Source organism: Scyliorhinus torazame, chromosome 1 (genome assembly GCF_047496885.1).
Source record: "Scyliorhinus torazame isolate Kashiwa2021f chromosome 1, sScyTor2.1, whole genome shotgun sequence".
Classification (NCBI taxonomy): domain Eukaryota; kingdom Metazoa; phylum Chordata; class Chondrichthyes; order Carcharhiniformes; family Scyliorhinidae; genus Scyliorhinus; species Scyliorhinus torazame.
The window spans coordinates 174,686,258-174,705,386 of record NC_092707.1 but is presented as its reverse complement, the minus strand read 5'-3'; the positions used below and the strand labels follow the sequence as shown (position 1 = coordinate 174,705,386).

Here is a 19,129-nt window from a genome sequence, read left to right as displayed (position 1 = left end):
ACAAGGTTGGCACGAATACAGTAAGAAGTCTTACGACATCAGATTAAAGTCCAACAGGTTTGTTTTGAATCACTAGCTTTCGGAGCACTGCTCCTACCTCGGGTGAATGAAGAGGTGGGTTCCAGAAACATATATATAGACAAAGTCAAAGATGCAATACGGTACTTTGACGGCAGTTCACAGAACACATTTGATGAGGTTGAGAATGAGTCACCTGTTCGAAGGGGTTGAGGACATTTGTGAAAGGTGCGGGAAGGGGCCAGCCAATCATGTGCACATATTTTGGTTGTGCCCAAAACTGAGGAGGTTCTGGGGCAACTTCTTTAGCACCATATCGACAGTTTTACAGTTGAACTTAGATCCCAATCTCCTGGAAGCTATATTTGGGGTATCGGACATGCCGAAGCTCCAGACAGGGGCTGGGGCCGATGTCTTAGCCTTCGTCTCACTGGGGGCGAGAAGGAAGATCCTATTGGGTTGGAGGTCAGTTTCTCCATCCTGTGCCTCCGTATGGCTTGGAGATTTAATGGAGTTTCTGAGCCTAGACAAGGTTAAATTTAGTTTAAGAGGGAATGAGGAGGGGTTTCATAAGGGACGGCGTCCATTCATATCTCACTTTAAGGAATTAGCCTCAGTCAGCAGCTAAAGGGAGGGGGTAGTTAATTAGTTGATGAATTGTTTTCGGATTGAGGGAGGGTTTGTTAAATGGTAGTTAAATATGTGTAATGCAAATTATGTTTTAAAATATTGAAAAAGTTAATTAAAATATGTATTTGAAAAAAGATACATTAAATATTCATTTGGTTTAAAAAAAGAGTTTGATTCTCTCGGTCGGAGAATCGGCGCAACTGCACCACAACGCCGGCGCGCGATTCTCCGAGGTGCGGAGAATCGGCGCCATTTACGCCGGCGCGTTTGATGCGGCGCCGGCCGCTGGAATTGGCGGGGCCGCTGATTCTCCAGCCCGGATGGGCCGAGCGGCCGCATGGATACGACAGAGTCCTGCCGGCGCCGTTCACCTCTGGTCGCTGCCGGCGGGAACTCTGCGCGAAGGGTCGGGGACAGCCTGTGGGGCGGGGAAAAGCGCTCCTTCACCGGTGGGGGGGGGCTCCAATGGGGTCTGGCCCGCGATCGGGGCCCACCGATTGGCGGGCCGGCCTCTCCCCCCTCCCGGGCCTACTTTGTTGCGCTGCCGGCCCCTAAATCCCGACGCCATGTTGAGTCGGGGCCGGCGCGCTGAAGAAGTCCCCCACGCATGCGCGAGTTGGCGCGGCACCCATTTGGCGCCAGGAAGGGAGGCTGGAGCAGCGTGAACCGCTCCAGCGCCATGCTGGCCCCCTGTGGGGGATAGAATCAGTTGTCCCTGTGCCCGTTTCGCGCCATCGTGAAACGCGACGGCGTTCGCAACGGCGCGAACATTCTGTCTCAATTTTGGAGAATCGCCCCCCGAATCTTCATTTCACACTTAAAAGCACTTTAGTCGCTTTGCTGTGTCAATTGTATGGAGTTCAAATTTATTCAGCAAGTTAACACTGTGTGGATAGCAAAGGCATTTCTGTACCAAAGATTAGCATTCTCTCACTCTCTCGTGTAGGAATATGCAATAAATCAAACGATGAAGCTCCAGATTGTCATTTCATACTGGTGTAGGACAAAAACTCGCATCCTCAGTTCTCCATGTGGAGATTTCCGATTTCAGGCAGGAGTTGGAACCCAGCTGGAGGCTCTCCCATTACATCCAGTGTCCAATTATAGAGTAGCATTGGTAAAGGAGTGGGAACTGTACACATTTAAACAATGACTCTTTTTGTTGTTGTTTTGACAGTGGAGCACAATGAAGATGTTTTTCACCATAAGGCACAGTGGAAAGAATTTAAGTTTGATTTAACGCAGATTCCTCAAGGTGAAATCGTCACTGCAGCAGAGTTTAGGATCTACAAAGGAGCAAATGACAATTTCCATGGAAACATGACCCTCCACATCACAATTTACCAAGTGTTGCAGGTGTCCCAGGACAGGTTAGTGCTTATTATACAGTGTTTATGCAGTCCTATAACCTGTGGTTTATAACCAAGGGATTAATTGTGCCCACAAACCCACAGCTCGTGAATGTTACATTCTGTGATATCTTGTTCACAAAATTCTTTAGCAAGGAGTTTTGCCCCCATCCTGAGGGCATTGGCCACTGCTGAGGTACATTCTGCAGATACTCCCACTACTCCTGCGCACATCCAGACAATAAGCAAGCGTAACCGTGGGTAACTCAAGTGATTATGAACTGCCAGCGTACCTTTCCTGGAAATGGAAATAAAATCCAGACAGATGTAAAACAGGCTGCCGATTCACCTCCAGCTGAGTTACACCATCACACAAATCCCAAGATTACCCTCGGTGTGAGTGGGCTCTTCAACCAACAGGACCATCACGGTTGAGTCTGATCTTGAAATCATCTGACACCCGTGCACATGCTCCAGAGCACAATGAGGAATGGGAACTGAAGCCAATATATCTCTTCCCAACCCAGTGTTTGCAAAGTGGACTATGACACCTGATATCGTCCCAATCTTAGATCAGCTAACTCCAAACATGCTGGGGATTGAACCTAGGACTTTTCGCTCCAGAACCCATTGCACAGACAAGCTAAGCCACCGGGCTAATCCATTTCAGAGCATCTTCCAGTGAGTAAGTTTTGCAAAATAACATACATAGAAATAAACATACAAAATAGAAGCAGGATGATGCCATTCGGCCCTTTGAGCCTGCTCCACTATTCATTATGATCACGACTGATCATCATATTCAGTACCCTGATCCTGCCTTCCCCCCCCCCCCCCCCCCATATCTTTGGATCCCTTATGCCCGAAGAGCTATATCTAATTCCTCCTTGAAATTTCAGAACGTTTTGGCCTCAACCACTTTCTGTAGTAGTGAATTCCACAGATTCACCACTCTCTGGGTGAAGAAATTTCTCCTCACCTCAGTCCTCAAAGGTTTACTCCTTATCCTCAAACTATGACCCCTAGTTCTGGTCTCCCCCACCATCGGGGACATTCTTTCTGAATCTACCCTGTCTAATCCTGTTAGAATTTTAGACGTTCCTACGAGATTCCCTCTCACTCTTCTAAACTCCAATTACTGTAATCCTAACCAATTTGGTCTCTCCTGAAATGACAGACCCGCCATCCCAGGAATCGGCCTCGTAAACGTTCGCTTCACTCCCTCCATAGCAAGAACATCCTTCCTCAGATAAGGACACCAAAACTGCACACAATACTCCAGGTGTGGCCTCACCAATTCCCTATACAATTGCAGTAAAATATTCCAACCCATTCCATACTCAAATCCTCTCAACATACCATTTGCCTTCTTTACTACCTGCTGTACCTGTGCACTTACTTTCAATGACTGATGTACGAGGACAGCGAAGGTCTCGCTGAGTATCCACCTCTCTCAAATTACACTCATTCAAACAATAATCGGCCTTCCTATTTTTTGCTACCCGAAGTGGATAACCTCACATTTATCCACATTATACGGCATCTAGTATGCATTTGCCCACTCATTCAGCCTGTCCAAATCACACTGAAGCACCCCTGCATCCTCCTCACAGCTCACCCTTCCACCCAGCTTTGTATCATCTGCAAATTTGGAGATAATACATTTAGTTCCTTCATCCAAATCATTATTATATAATGTGGGTCCCAGCACAGTAGTCATTGCCTGCCAATCAGAAAAAGACCCATTTATTCTAACTCTTTGCTTCCTGTCTGCTAACCAACTTTCTATTTATCTCAAGACACTACCCACAATCCCATGCGCTTCAACTTTACATAGTAATCTGCTGTACAAGACCTTGTCGAAAGCCTTCTGAAAGTCTAAATAAACCACATCCACCAGTTCTTCCTGGTTAACTCTACTAGTTACATCCTCAAAGAATTCCAGTAGAGTTGTCAATCATGATTTCCCTTTCGTAAATCCATGCTGACTTTGTCTGATTATACCACTGCTTACTAAATACTGTGCCATGAAATCCTTGATGTGGAGATGCCGGCGTTGGACTGGGGTGAGCACAGTAAGAAGTCTTACAACACCAGGTTAAAGTCCAACAGGTTTGTTTCAAACACTAGCTTTCGGAGCGCTGCTCCTTCCTCAGGTGAATCACCTGAGGAAGGAGCAGTGCTCCGAAAGCTAGTGTTTGAAACAAACCTGTCGGACTTTAACCTGGTGTTGTAAGACTTCTTAATGAAATCCTTGATAATGGACTCCAGCAACTTCCCTACTAATGACGTTCGGCTCACTGGTCTATAGTTCCGTTTTCTCTCTACCTCCCTTTCTGAATAGCGGGCTTATATTAGTTACCCTCCAATCTGTAGGAACCATTCCAGAGTCCAAAGAACAGTGGAAAATGATCACCAATGGATCTACTATTTCTAGGGCCACTTCCTTAATTACTCTGGGATGAAGATTATCAGGCCCTGGAGATTTATCCGCCTTCAATCCTATTAATTTCCCCAAAATTATTTCTCTACTAATACATTTTACCCTTATCATTGATTTAACCCTAATGCTCCCAAGACAATATTTTTAAATAGCTGTTGCTGATGGCCTATTGGTTAGATTGGTACAGGGGGAATATTGAGCAATAGAGTGACAGGATATGAGGCATTGGTCCTAGATGGTAAGCAAAGAAAGAGATACATAATTATAGCCAAGGAGTCCAAGTGAAGGATGCCAATCTAATCTTGTATTATGCTTGTCTAAGCAGTTGGTTCCAGAGGTCAACAAAGCTGATACAAGATCAAAACTGAATATATATTTAGCAAAACAACTGGGAGGAAAAATTGGTCAGTAGCATGCTAATGTTTAAGTGATGTGAACATAGCTCATTTTTCAAAAATAAAGGCATAGAAAGCTAGAAATACATGGCAAGCATCTGAAAGAAAAAGCTTGATTAACATTTTGGGTGGGACTCTTCATCAGAGCTGTTATTTGCATTTTTGTTTCTTTGTATAACCGTTAATCAGTAAGTCGTTACCTCCCCTCATGAGACCCGACAAAACGTTTATTGAAAATAACATTTCCTGGGTAGAGTAAGCAGCAGAGATAAAATCATGGGATCAAAGGATTCTAAGTGAGGCAGTCTAGTCATTCGTGCTGAGAGTTGGTCTGACAGGCAGACAGTGAAGAGTTCAAGGCCCAGGGCTCTCTAACGCCTGGATGAGTTTTCAGGCTGTTTTTTTTTCAGGTTGCTGTCCAATTCACCGTTTAGTATGGCGGTGTCCATCTCAAAAGGGAGGGATAAACGTACCCCAATAGCACTGATTGTGGTCATGCCAGAGGATTATTTGTAAGAGTAGAAAACCTATGGATGATGTTAATGCAAATATAAGCATTAGTTAAGACTGGAAAATCAACATTCATTTGATTTTTTTTTTATTTCCACTCTCAAGCTGGACTCCCACACACAATATCCCACAGGCTGTGACAATGGATGAAATCAGCTGTTCTCTGTTCAATTGCTTCCCACACCACGTCTGCCAGAATTTGAATAGCTTGGTGTGGTGAGGGATTTGTGTCAGCAAATATTTGCTCACTTACACCTACCAACAACCCCCATCCCCCTCCCCAACCCTATGCCAATGACCCAATCAAATTTGTCATTAGGCGAGGGGCTAGGTTGAGAAGGCGAAGCCTTGATGAATAACCTCAGCCGGTATGGGAATTGAACTCACGCTGCTGGCCTTGCTCTGCATCACGAACTAGGGGCGAAATTCTCCCGAAACGGCGCGATGTCCGCCGACTGGCGCACTAAACGGCGCCAATCAGACGGGCATCGCGGCGCCCCAAAGGTGCGGAATGCTCCACATCTTTGGGGTCCGAGCCCCAACATTGACGGGCTAGGTCGGCGCCGGAGGGATTTCCGCCCCGCCAGCTGGCGGAAACGGCCTTTGTTGCCACGCCAGCTGGCGCGGAAATGACATGTCGGGGCGGCGCATGCGCAGGAGCGTCAGCGGCCGCTGACAGTTTCCCGCGCATGCGCAGTGGAGGGAGTCTCTTCCGCCTCTGCCATGGTGGAGACCGTGGTGGAGGCGGAAGGGAAAGAGTGCCCCCACGGCACAGGCCCGGGCCCCGTGTCACCCCCAGGACCCTGGAGCCCGCCCGTGCCGCCTTGTCCCGCCGGTAAATAGGTGCTTTAATTTACGTCGGCGGGACAGGCAATTTAACGGCGGGACTTCGGCCCATCCGGGCCAGAGAATCGAGCAGGGGGGGCCCACCAACCGGCGCACCGTGATTCCCGCCCCCGCCGAATCTCTGGTGCCGGAGACTTCGGCAACCGGCAGGGGCGGGATTCACGGCAGCCTCCGGCGATTCTCCAACCCGGCGGGGGGTCGGAGAATGACGCCCCTGCTGTCCAGCCAAGTGAGCTAAACTGGCCCCCGGTCCAAGTCCAAATATTAATCAAAACTGGGATTCAAACTTGTTTGAATCATGAAGCAACAGACTACAGCCAACCTATTTGGAGCTCCGGGATAAAATCTCCACTTTTGCCTTCCAGAAGAAAACCTTGCCCAACGGAGCTGCACTTTTGGAAATTGGTTCCAGCTCTGGGCGGAATTCCTCCCCCCCCCACGCTGAGTGGGAGAATCGGCGGGGCGCCGCCCGTGTCCCGTCACGCCGCCCCGACACCCGCACGCGATTCTCCCACCCCCCCCCCAAAACCGGCACGGCGAGAATCACGGCTGGCCGCTCGGAGAATCGTTTGCAACGGGCGAGCGGTGATTCTCCGGCCTGGATGGGCCGAGCGGCCTTCTCAACACAACGGGTTCCCGCCGGCACCATCCACACCTGGTCGCTGCCGGCGGGAACTGCGCGGGAACGCTGGGGGGACGGCCTGTGGGGGGGGGGGGGGGGGGGGGAAGGGGGGTTCCTGCACCGGGGGGGGCCTCAAATGGGGTCTCCGAAGGAGGACCTCCTTTCCTCCGCAGCCCCGCAAGATCCATCCGACATCTTCTTGCGGGGCTGCCTCGGGGAGGACGGCAACCGCGCATGCGCGGGTGACATCATTTACGTGGCGCCGCATTTATGGCACGCGTAAATGACGCGATGCCGCTCCTAGCCTCCTGGGGGCGGGAGAATAGGGGTCTGGGAGCGGGCTCCGACGCCGGAGTGAAACACTCCTGTTTTCACTCCGGCGTCAGCACTTAGACTCCCGATGGGAGAATTGCGCCCCTGGTTTGTCATCAACAGGAGACCAGGGCTGCCTGCACCTCATTTCCTGATGCACGTTTCCAGAGAAATGAAAGTTCATACTCAGAATGCCAAGTGGCAATTTATCTTTATTTGTTGGAATGATCCCTCTTTTACATAGTTTGCAGCAACTGAACTCCCTTTCATTTCGGTATTTAGGAAATTATGATTCACTTTAAAGTAAAATTATACATCTCTATGATACTCTATTAAATTATGATGGGATACCCGAGACTCTTGGAATTCCCCCCAAAAGAGAGGAACACCAAGATTAACCAAAGGATCACAAAAAGGATACTCGGGGCAGAGCAATGTAGTCTCATCAGGGACGAAACACCGCCTCCCCAGGGGAATCCCGACTTCAATAAGGTGGGCATTCAGGTAGTCATTATAGCAGATCAGTTGGAGGAGGACACCTATCTCCTCCACTCAGCCTACCCTCAAACCGAAGAAGGGCTCCAACACCGCAGATTACAGCACTCAGACTCTCACTTTAATAAAGGTGAGGGGAGTCCAACGAGTAAACAAAAGAAGGCATTTATTTGTATGACAACAATTTACATGAGGCCCGATTATACCTTACCGGGTCCTCTCTCTGTGTTGGTCGCTTCCTCACTGGCCGACCTTTTATACAACATGGTTATCAGCCACGCAGTTAGCAGGGGAGCTCATGCATCTTGAGCCACATGGGGAAGCATTTGATCCCGTCCCATGCCCCCCCCCCAAGGGAAATGATGAGGATAATGAAGACGAGGAGTAGAAGAAGTCAAAAACACCGATGACGAGGAAGGAGCAGAAGAAACTGATGCAGTCCCGGCGAATGGCACAGACATTTTGGCTTCAGCACATCGCTGCCAGGCGATGGGACCGAGTTGGCCGGTGTGTACATAGCTAGAGAACGACGCTTGCGGCTGGAACGGCTGGAAGGAGAACCATCCTAAGGCAGCCGAACTATAATGTCTGAGTCAGAGACCCAGAGGTCTGTGACTCCGTATCAGAATCAAATGACCAGGCATCTCCTAACCATGAGGAAAAGAAGACGAGGTAGCCAGATGCACAGGCCGTGGAAACGGAGCAACCAGCAAGACCGGCGTGGAGTTCCCTAGAGGAGCCTCCCGAGCGGCAAACCTCCGGGCACGGAGGTGGCGCTTCATTAACTGACCTTGAACGTGTGCGTGGTATGATACAGGACTGGACTGATGAACAACAAATGCCGAGAGCCAGCGAGGCCTTCGACAAGGTTACGGGTATAGACCACTTTGTCAGGTACGAAACATCACAGAAGACGACGCCTAGTCGGGCAGTTTTGCGCCAATGTCGGGGAGCAACCAGCTCAATTGACTCTGGAGTTGGCAACCCATCAACATTTCAGCCGGGGCCACCCCAGTCACAACATGAGCTGTAGTTCTATACAAGAACAGAAAATATGCCAGTCTGGTATCCATCGAACCTGTGGTTTGTTTCTTCAAGTCCCGTTTCGCCGTCAGTACGCTGCGCTCCAGTCCATTTAACCCGGGTGATAAGGAGCAGTGCGAACATGGCGACAGCCATTTGCTTTCATGAATGCAGTGAACGCTTCACCAATAAACAAGGCCCCATTGTCAGTAACGACTACCTCTGTTATGCCATGGGCCGAAAAAGTGGTGCGCAACTGTTTGAATTGGATTGGATTTGATTTACTGTCACATGTACTGAGGTACAGTGAAAAGTATTGCTCTGTACACAGTCCAGACAGATCGTTCCATACATGAAAAAAAGATAGGACATACATAAATACGCAATGTAAAAACATTGGCACTGGCATCAAGTGACATATGGAATGCAGTACTACTCAATAGAGAAATTGTGTGAAGAGATCAGTTCAGTCCAGAAGAGGGTTGTTTAGGAGTCTGGTAACAGCAGGGAAGAAGCTGTTCTTGAATCTGTTAGTGCGTGCTCTCATCTTTGTATCTCCTGCCCGATGGAAGGAGTTGGAAGAAAGAATAACCCAGGTGGGAAGGGTCTCTGATTATGCTGCCCGCTTTTCCCAAGGCTGCGGGTGGTGCAGACAGAGTCGATAGATGGGAGGTGGGTTTGTGTGATGGACTGGGCTCTGTTCACGACTCTCTGTAGTCTTGGGCCGAGCAGTTGCCATACCAGACTGTGATGCAACCAGATTGGATGTTTTCTACGGTGCATCTGTAAAAATTGGTAAGAGTCAAATTTCTTTAGTTTCCTGAGGAAGTACAGGCGCTGTTGTGCTTTCTTGGTCATAGCTTTGACGTGGGTGGACCAGGACAGATTGTTGGTGATGTGCACACCTAGGAATTTGAAGCTGCCAACCATCCCCACCTCGGCACCTTTGATGTAGACAGGGGTGTGTACGATACTTCGCTTCCTGAAGTCAATGAGCAGTTCCTTAATTTTGCTGATATTGAGGGAGAAATTGTTGTCATTACACCACTCCACTAGGTTCTCTATCTTCCTTCTGTACTCTAACTCACCATTGTTCGCGATCTGACCCACTATGGTCGTGTCATCAGAAAACTTGAAGATGGTGTTGGAGCCAAATTTTGCCACATAGTCATGTGTGAATAAGGAGGGGGTAAGTAGGGGGTAAGTACGCAGCCTTGCGGGGCCCCAGTATTGAGGACTATCGTGGTGAATGTGCTCTTGTTTATCCTTACTGATTGTGGTCTGTGGGTCAGGAAGTCTAGAATCCAGTTAAAGAGGGAGGAGCCATATCCTAGGTTTTGGAGTTTTGATGTGAGCTTGGCTGGGGTTAAGGTGTTGAACCCAGAGCTGTAGTCAATGAATAGGAGTCTGACGTAGGAGTCCTTGTTGTCAAGATGCATGAGGGGATGAATGTAGGGCCAGGGAGATGACGTGTGCTGTGGACTGGTTGTTGTCATAATATCCACTCATGTATATAATGAAGTGCAGACAGGCAGTGATTGACTCACAGGATGACCAGTAAGCACGCAGCATAGTGCAGCCAATCACCAGACAGGACACCACCACTATAAAGCCAGAAGGCACTAGGTTTCCCGCTCTCTCGGGACCCAGCCACTGAGACAGTCAGAGTCCACGAGCTAGCACAGTGCAAACACCATGCGGTAGCTAGTAAGTCTGGTCAGGCTAGTACAAGGTCTCCAGTCAGTTCAGTATAGTGTTGACCCACAATTAAATATGTATGTTAGTTCTATCGTTCAATAAAACCGTGTTGGATCTTCTGCAGTGTTAGAGGTCTGTTACTCACATCGCTGCATCAAGTGCAGTCCACACCGAACCTACCTGCCTAACACATCATGGTACCACGGATTGAGACTGAAAATTGACGGACCTACCTCGAGTGAATCAGCATCGACCAGCAAGCAGCCATCCAGTGACATGGAAAACATTCAGCCTCCTCCGCAGCTCCACATCTCCGGCAACCTCGGCGCAAATTAGAAGCTCTTCAAGCAAAAGTTCCTCTGGTACATCGAGGCCCCCGACCTCAAAGCAGCATCGGATGCCAGGAAGATCGCGCTATTTCTCTCCACCGCGGGGGACCACGCCGTCCACATCTACAACTCCCTCACGTTCGCTGACGGGGAAGACAAAACAAAATTCAAAACAGTCCTGCTGAAGTTTGACAGCCACTGCGACATTGAGGTGAATGAGAGCTTTGAACGGTACATTTTCCAGCAGAGGCTTCAGGGTAAGGATGAACCTTTTCAGTCCTTCGTGACCCATCTCCGCACCCTAGCGCAGTCATGTAACTATGACTCGACGGCTGATTCCATGATCCGGGATCAGCTCGTTTTCGGGGTCCACTCCGACTCCCTTCGGCAGCAGCTCCTGAAAGTCAAACAGTTGACCCTGTCTGTCGCTATCAAGACGTGCGTTGTCCATGAGCATGCTAAGAATCGTTGCTCCCACATCAGGGTGGCAGAAGCTGCAAAGCTGGCCTCCCATGAGGCGGAATGGGTGCAGGCCATTGCACAAATGCAGGGCCTGAGCATCAAGGAGAGTGGCTGTTTCGCGCACTTTTCCTGGGTCCCTGTGCATGCGCGCCACGACCGAGTGGACGACAAGCCTGACAACCCGACTGCGCAGGTGCGTATGTGAACCGACCACACTGTGCATGCACGATGGCGCACGGAACGGGCTGACATCGGCGTCATGACGTGTCCAAATTGTGGCTCCACCCATTTAAAGCGGCAATGTCCGGCAAAAGGACGCCAGTGTCTACAGTGTGGCAAGCTTGGCCACTACGCAGCCCTTTGCAGATCTGCTCCACCGCTCAGCAGCCAGCGATCCCAGGTGAGGCGCAGAAGTGTCCGCTCAATACAACAAGGCATGCCAGAGTACGATCCGACAGCCCAACAGACCCTGATGCTGAGTGCCCCAAGTCCCCATAACGGGTGGGCATCATAACTACACATGTGCTGCCTTCCACCAAACCTACGCAACGCCTTCGATCCTCAGTGTGGATCCCGACGACGGGTGGCCTGCTGTCCTCACAGTGAACAAGGCCCGCATCCGGTTCAGACTGGGCATCGGCGAACCTCATCTCCAAATCCAACCTCAACATCATCCGCGCCAAACCAAGCATTCTTCCACCGGCCTGCCAGCTCCTTGACTACAATGGCAACGCCATAGCTGCCAGTGGCTCGTGTCAACTGGGGGTATCCAATAAGGCGATCAAGGCGATGCTGCAGTTTGAAATCGTCGGGCCTGACAGAACATCTCTGCTCGGTGCTCGTGCCTGCTGATGTGATGGGTGCTCTGGATCCGTGGAACACAAACAGGCCACCAACACTTACAATAGTGCTATTTTATTAAGTTAGAAACTGTTGAACATACTTTCACTGTGGTTTAACACAATGTTAGATTAAACTAAAGACCTGTGCCTGTCCGAACCAGTCTATGCACTCAGCACATGGTGAGGATCTGTGCTGTAAGCTGTAAGCTCTGTCCTTGTAGGAGGCTGCATCCCGAATGAGCGGGAACTCTGATGCCCCCTGTCTTTATAGTGAGTGTGCTCTAACTGGTGACTGGCTGCGGTGTTGTGTGTGTTGATTGGTCCCGCTGTGTGTCCATCAGTGTGTGTGTTTGCACCATGATATACTGGTGTATGTCATGACATCCCTCCTTTTATAAAAAAATTTATGTGTGTGGCAATAAATAATGTATGGTGAGAATGTTCCTCACTACGTGTGGGGCGCAAAGACATATTTACAGGACTATGTACATGAGAACTAAGCTATTTACATGGGAAGGTGCCTGGTGCAGAGAAGCAGTATGCAACAAGAATAACGAGATCAACACTATATACAAACCAGGGAAACGATCAAACAAAGCAACAAAACAATTCAGAGGGTTTATAAGTCCGCAAAGTTCATAAATCAAGTCTCTGAGGTGGGCGACGAATTCTGGTTGACCGCCTCAAGGGTGGGTCGAGAGCCGCCGGTTCAGGAGCGGGCTGGACTGCGTCAGAGTCAGGGGGAGGCAGAGTGACAGGGAGCTCTGCATAGTCCATGGCAGGGTCATCAGGAGGGCAAGGCGACAGTGGAGGATCACGTGGCGAGCGTGGAACGAGGCGGAGGACGCATCGATTGCGGCGCAGAATAGAGCCATCCGGTAGATGAACCAGGAACAAGCGGGGTGCCACCTGCCGGAGGACAACAGCGGTTGCAGACCAGCCCCCATCCGGAAGATGGACGCGGACGTTGTCATCTGGATCCAGAGCCGGGAGATCAGCTGCACGGGAGTCATGAGCCGCCTTGTGCTGTGCACGAGACAGCTGCATCCGGCGAAGGACCGGAACGTGGTCGAGGTCTGGGACATGGATGGACGGCACCGTCGTCCTCAGGGTACGACCCATGAGTAACTGGGCTGGCGACAGGCCAGTGGACAGTGGGGCGGAGCGATAGGCCAGCAAGGCGAGGTAGAAATCGGACCCAGCATCGGCAGCCTTGCAGAGGAGCCATTTATCTATATGTACTCCCTTCTCCGCTTTGCCGTTGGATTGGGGGTACAGGGGACTGGATGTCACATGGGCAAAATTGTACCGCCTGGCAAAGTTGGACCATTCCTGGCTGGCGAAGCAGGGGCCATTGTCCGACATAACCGTGAGCGGGATGCCGTGTCGAGCAAAGGTTTCTTTACATGCACGAATGACTGCAGACGAGGTGATGCCGTGCAACCGGATCACCTCCGGATAATTCGAAAAGTGGTCCACGATCAGGACAGAGCCACCCGTCGGTTAGGTGGCGCTCTTGAGCCACCCGTCGGTTAGGTGGCGCATGACACGCTGTAGCAAGGGGTCAGCCTTCCGCTGAGTCACATGGAGTGTTGACTGCCCTGGAGAGAGCGTCCGCAATGATGAGGTCTTTGCCTGGGGTGTATACCAGCTGGAAGTCATATCGCCGGAGCTTGAGAAGAATACGCTGGAGGCGAGGCGTCATATCGTTCAAGTCTTTCTGTATTATGTTGACCAGCAGGCGATGGTCGGTCTCGATGGTGAATTGAGGAAGTCCTTAGACATAATCGTGAAACCGGTCAGAAGGCCCAGGCACTCCTTTTCTATCTGCGCGTAGTGCTACTCCGTGGGGGTCATCGCACTTGACGCATATGCAATGGGGGCCCATGATGAGGCCTCATCATGTGATGAGATTGGCGGAGGCACCAGTGTCCAGGCGGAATCGTATTTGGGACCGGTTGACCGTAAGGGTGGCACACCACTCATCGTCCGGATCGATGCTGTATACCGACAGAGGCTGGATTCTCTGCTTCGGGGACACCCTGTTTTTTGTAACGATACCGACACATAATGATATACAGACAAGCAGCTGATGGACACAGAGAACAGGACATGACCAATAAGCAGGCAGGACACTCAGGGGTGGGATCTGACTATAAAAGACACGAGGCACTCACACTCCGCCTCTTTCCACTGATGAACATCTAGCGAGTCAGTCAAGGGTGTTGTTACAATCTCACACCTCCACCACGTGGCTAAGAGCTAGTCTGGTTCAGTCAGAGTAACCACACTTAAGTTAGCAGAGAGTCGAACTCACAGAGAACTGTGCTAACTGTGCTATTAGTTCAATAAACCTGATTGAACTAACTTCAAGGTCTGAAGTATCTTTCTGATCTAAGCTGCATCCTGTTGCAGCCAGTGTTAGACCAGTGTACCTAACACGACACACCCTATTCAGGCCCATGCCTCCACCCTATCCCTGTAACCCCACCTAACCTCTTGGACACTAAGGGGCAATTTAGCATGGAGCACCCGGAGGAAACCCACGCAGGCACGTGGAGAAGGTGCAAACTCCACACAGACAGTCACCCAAGACCGGAATTGAACCTGGTCCCTGGAGCTGTGAGGCAGCAGTGCTAACCACTGTACCACCATGCCGGCCTGTCTTGACCGCCTCAGGCCTGGCCTTCAGTAGGGAGTGAACCTCCCGATTAAACCATAGTTTCCAGTTGGGCATCGTACGAACTACCTTTTTGATGGTTGCGTGGAAGGTGATGGATGCCATTTTGTGGACCTCCAGCCAATTCGAGTGCGTATCCGCCAAAATGAGAAACATGGATCCTAAAAACAGGCCAGTGAAATCCATGTGAATGCCAGCCCAGGGACGCCCTGGCCACTCTCACGGGTGCAGGGAAGCCGCTGCCTGAAGCTTTTTGTGTTCTTGACAAACGGGACAGCACTGGGTCACCACCTCAGGGTCCGCAACAAGTCCCTGCCACCAGATGTAACTCCTGGCCCGCGTTTTCACCTTGGAGACACTCGGATGTGCTGTGCGAACGTCTTTCAGAACCAAAGCTTGCCCTTTCACGGGATGATGCCCCTTGTGCCCCATAGGAGTATACTGACCTCAATAATCAGCTCTGACATATTGGTAGAAAAGACCTTCAACTCTACTGGAAGCTGTCATCGCAGTCCACCCAACAAAACCTAATGTCGCATCTTAGCCAGACCGCGTCGGTCTGCATCCACTTGTGAATACAGGCAGCCGTCATGGGCAGAGTGTCCCAATTTAATCGGCCGTGGGCGGATCCATCGAAACTACTGGCAGGGGAAGACGGTTCAATGTGTCTGGTTTCATTATCACGCTCCCGGGCAGTACTTAAAAGAATACTGGTACGACTTCCGATGGAGCCCTCGAGGAAGCAGGTCGCAGGTCGGATCGCTCCCGCCCGCGATGGGCAAACGGACCTGTTAAACGGACTTTGGACTTGGCGGCCTGGTTAGGTTGAGGAGACGATAGGGAAGAGGGCCCCCCCCCCCCCCGAGAGTATGAGCAGCTGGACCAGAAGTGGTCGAGTGGAGCGGCAGGGCTCGAAGCGGGAGGAGCGGGGACCCCAGGCCGGGCGGCGAAACATGGCGGACGGCAGTGACCAGGGAGCGGAGGCTCACTGGCCAAGGGAGCAGCAGATGGAGTTTTTTTAAGAACTGCTTCGCCGAATTGAAGAGGGACACGTTGGACCCGATGAGGGCGGTGATGGACCGAATGGTCGAGGCACAGGCAGTCCAGGAGAAGGCGCTCAGGGAGGCCGAGGGGAAGCTCTCCAGCCAGGCGGACACGGTAACGGAGCTGGAGCACGAGGTGGAAGAGCTGAACGCCTGCCAGAGGAGGATGCAGGAGCAACTTGAAGAGCTGGGGAACAGAGCCAGGAGGCAGAATTTGAGGATCGTGGCCTCCCCGAGGGCTGCGAGGGGTCGGATGTGGGTGCATACGTGAAAGGTATGCTCAAGGTGCTCATGGGGCCGGAGGCCTTCCCCCAACCCCTGGAGTTGGATGGGGCACATAGAGCCCCCGCAAGGAAGCCCAGGACGGGCGACCGACCGAGGGCCTTGATGGTCCGCTTTCACCGGCTGGCTGACAGTGCTGCGATGGGACAAGGCGGAGAGGAGCAGCAGATGGGAGAACTGCGAGGTGCGCATCTACCAGGACTTGGGAACGGAGCTGGCCAAGAGGCGTGCAGGATTCATCAAGGTAAAGGCAGCCCTCTACAAAAAGGTGGTGAGGTTTGAAATGCTGTGTCCTGCAAAGCTATGGGTTACGTTTGAGGAACTCCACTACTATTTTGAGACACCGGAGCAGGTTTGGGCTTTTATCAAAGAAAAGAAACTGGACTTGAACTAAAGGGCACTTAGTTTTTTCAGTGCTGTACAGTTGCAGCGGTCTGTTAACCTAACTTGTCTGATTAGGAGTAATTTTTTTTTCTTGAAAGAAGAAGCTGGACTTGAACTAAGGGACTCTGGGCTCTCAGAGCTTTTGTGTGGTGGCAGTTTGTTAGATTACCCTGTACTGTAATGTTCTATCCAAGATTGTTTTCAGCCGGGACAGGGAGCGGGGGCTGGAGGGCGCACTGCTTAGGGTGTTTGTGGGAGATTGCATCTGGTGGGGGGGCCCTGCAAAGGGAGTTCCGCGCCTGGTACCTTTTGGCGGGAGATCGGGGCCTCGGAGAGGGGGATGGGCTAGGGGCTGGTCAGGGGACTTGGAAGGGCACGGGGAGATACAATCAGGTTAATGGGTCCTTGGGGTGTGGGGGGAGGGCCCGAGTGCTTGGGTGGGAGACAGACGGGCGCCAAGGGCAGGGGTCAACGTAGCTAGCGTAGGTCAGGGGGCACCAGGGAGAGTAGGAGGAGGGGCGGGCTAGGGCCAGGCGCGGGGCTGGTCTGGCAGGTCAGGCCTCGGGGGGTGGAGGAGGTTAGGGGGGGACAGACGGGAAGGGGAGTAGAGGAGACTTAAGGGGCTGGGGGGGTGTCGAGGGATCCCCTGGGGGAGAGAGTCGCTGCGGACTCTCAGGGAGTGGTGTAGGAAAGCCCATCTCTGGATCCAGACGGATGTGATCAGCGGCACTGCCTTATTTTTGCGAAACAGGACAAGCAGTGGCTTATGATCAGTAATTACGAATAAATAGCAGCCGTAAATGTACCCATGAAAACGTTTGACTCCGAACACGACCGCCAGACCCTCTTTCTCTATGTGCGCTCCGGAGCTGTCAACATCCTGGAGGAAAAGCTACCTAATGGTTGCGGCCATCACCCTCCGATGGGAGAAAACGCCACCAATGCCGTACGGCTGCATCACATACAGGGGCCTAGTTGCGTCAAAATAGGTCAGCACTCTCGATGAAACCAGCTTCTGCTTCACTAATCGGAAAGTCGCCTCTAGTTCATTGCCCCAAACCCAGGGCTGGCATTTCTGTAGGAGAAAGTGAAGGGGAGCCAGGACCAAGAAAGAGCAAAGTTCTGTAGCATCATGTGGCATGGGGGCCATCTTGACTGCCCGTACTTTGTCGGCGACTGGGTGCAGGCCATCCTGATTAACCCTATAGCCTAGATAGACCACCTCCTGAGCATTGAAAACACATTTCACCTTACACAGGCAGACGGCATAATCTGAAAATACCTCATCAAGATAGATGGCAACAAGACTTCTGGGTGCGGCTATGCAGAGCTAGGTCGCATATTCGGTAGCTCCCGCTTGGAACGGACCTTTGGGCTCTTTTACATGGCCCCCATGGCATTTGTTTGACATTTCCCAGTGTGGGAAGAAGACTGCAGCATTCCCCTGACAGTGTCCCCCAGGAATGTTATGTCTTTTGGCTACCAGACCCGGCAGAAACAGTAAAAGATTTGGCTTGACCTGCAGGAATAGGCAAAAGCCTCTTCCAGCATGCAGGCGGGGGAAGGGCAAGCTTAAAGCTGCAATCTGACCTGAGGGCCTCTATCAAAGGTGAATTCTAGCAGCAGAGGGAACAACTGTGAAAAGATCTACCAGGGCCATTGAAGAAGCAGGGACGAGGCTTCCAGTGGCGGCCATGGAGGAGTAGGTCGCGCATTCGGCAGCTCCCATCTGGAACCAACTCTCAGACCTTTTTCAGGAGTTTCCAGAGACTTTTTGGGGCAGACTGGTGAAGCGGAAACTGCCAAAAGGATTCCCTCTCGACTTCCGGTTGCGGCTATGCGGAGCTAAGCCACACGATTCGGCAGCTCCCGCTACCACGGACTTCCGGGCTCGTTAGAGGAGCCCCAGCAGAACTTTTTTTTTTTTTTTTGACTCAACCCGTGGGGAAGGGAAGAGAGAGGTCCCCCTCCAACTTATATGAAATGGACCAGAAGTGTAACGGCCAAAGGAGCGGCACTGGAGCAACGGGAGAAGCGAGGGAAAGAAAACAAAATGGCGGCGGCCAGGGACAAAGGGGAGCTGCAGGAGTTCATCAAGCGCTGCTTCGAGGAGCAGCGCGAGGAGATGCACTAGGGGATGTTGGCGCCTATGCTTTCGGCAATTGAAGGACTCGGGATCTCGCAGAAGGCCCACGAAGCTAAGATCCAGGAGGTACAGAAAAGAGTCAGTCAGAACGAGGACGAGCTCATGGGCCTGGCGGTGAGAGTGGAGCAGAACGAGGCGCTACACAAGAGGTGGGCGGGAAGACTCGAAGACCTGGAGATCAGGTCGAGGAGAAAGAATCTGTGAATCCTGGGTCTCCCTGAGGGAGTGGAGGGGGCTGATGCCGGGGCATACACAAGCACGATGCTCGATGCGATGATGGGCACGAAGGCCCCTTCGAGGCCGCTGGAGTTGGACGGGGCACATCGGGTGCTGGCGAAGAAGCCCCAGGCAAATGAGCCGCCAAGGGCGATGGTGGTGAGGTTCCACCGGTTCACGGACAGAGAGTGGGTCCTGAGATGGGCCAAGAAGGAGCGGAGCAGTAAGTGGGACAATGCAGAGATCCGAATATACCCGGACTGGAGCACAGAGGTTGCAAAGCGGAGAGCGGGTTTCAACCGGGCCAAAGCGGCGTTGTACCGGAAAGGAGTGAAATTCGGAATGCTGCAGCCAGCGCGACTGTGGGCCACATACAAGGGCCAACACTATTACTTCGAAACGCC

The 19,129-nt window shown here is 51.6% G+C and overlaps 1 protein-coding gene across 4 annotated transcripts in view; it reads left to right on the top strand.

Annotated features, from left to right (window-relative positions):
* Nucleotides 1-19,129, top strand: part of LOC140417229 (bone morphogenetic protein 7-like) — a 177,667-nt gene that overhangs the window by 109,975 nt on the left and 48,563 nt on the right. For all 4 annotated transcript variants that reach the window (XM_072501187.1, XM_072501186.1, XM_072501185.1 and 1 more), the window contains exon 2: nucleotides 1,826-2,018. In XM_072501187.1, coding sequence (XP_072357288.1) covers nucleotides 1,826-2,018 — 193 coding nt within the window. The remainder of the gene's footprint in view (nucleotides 1-1,825; nucleotides 2,019-19,129) is intronic.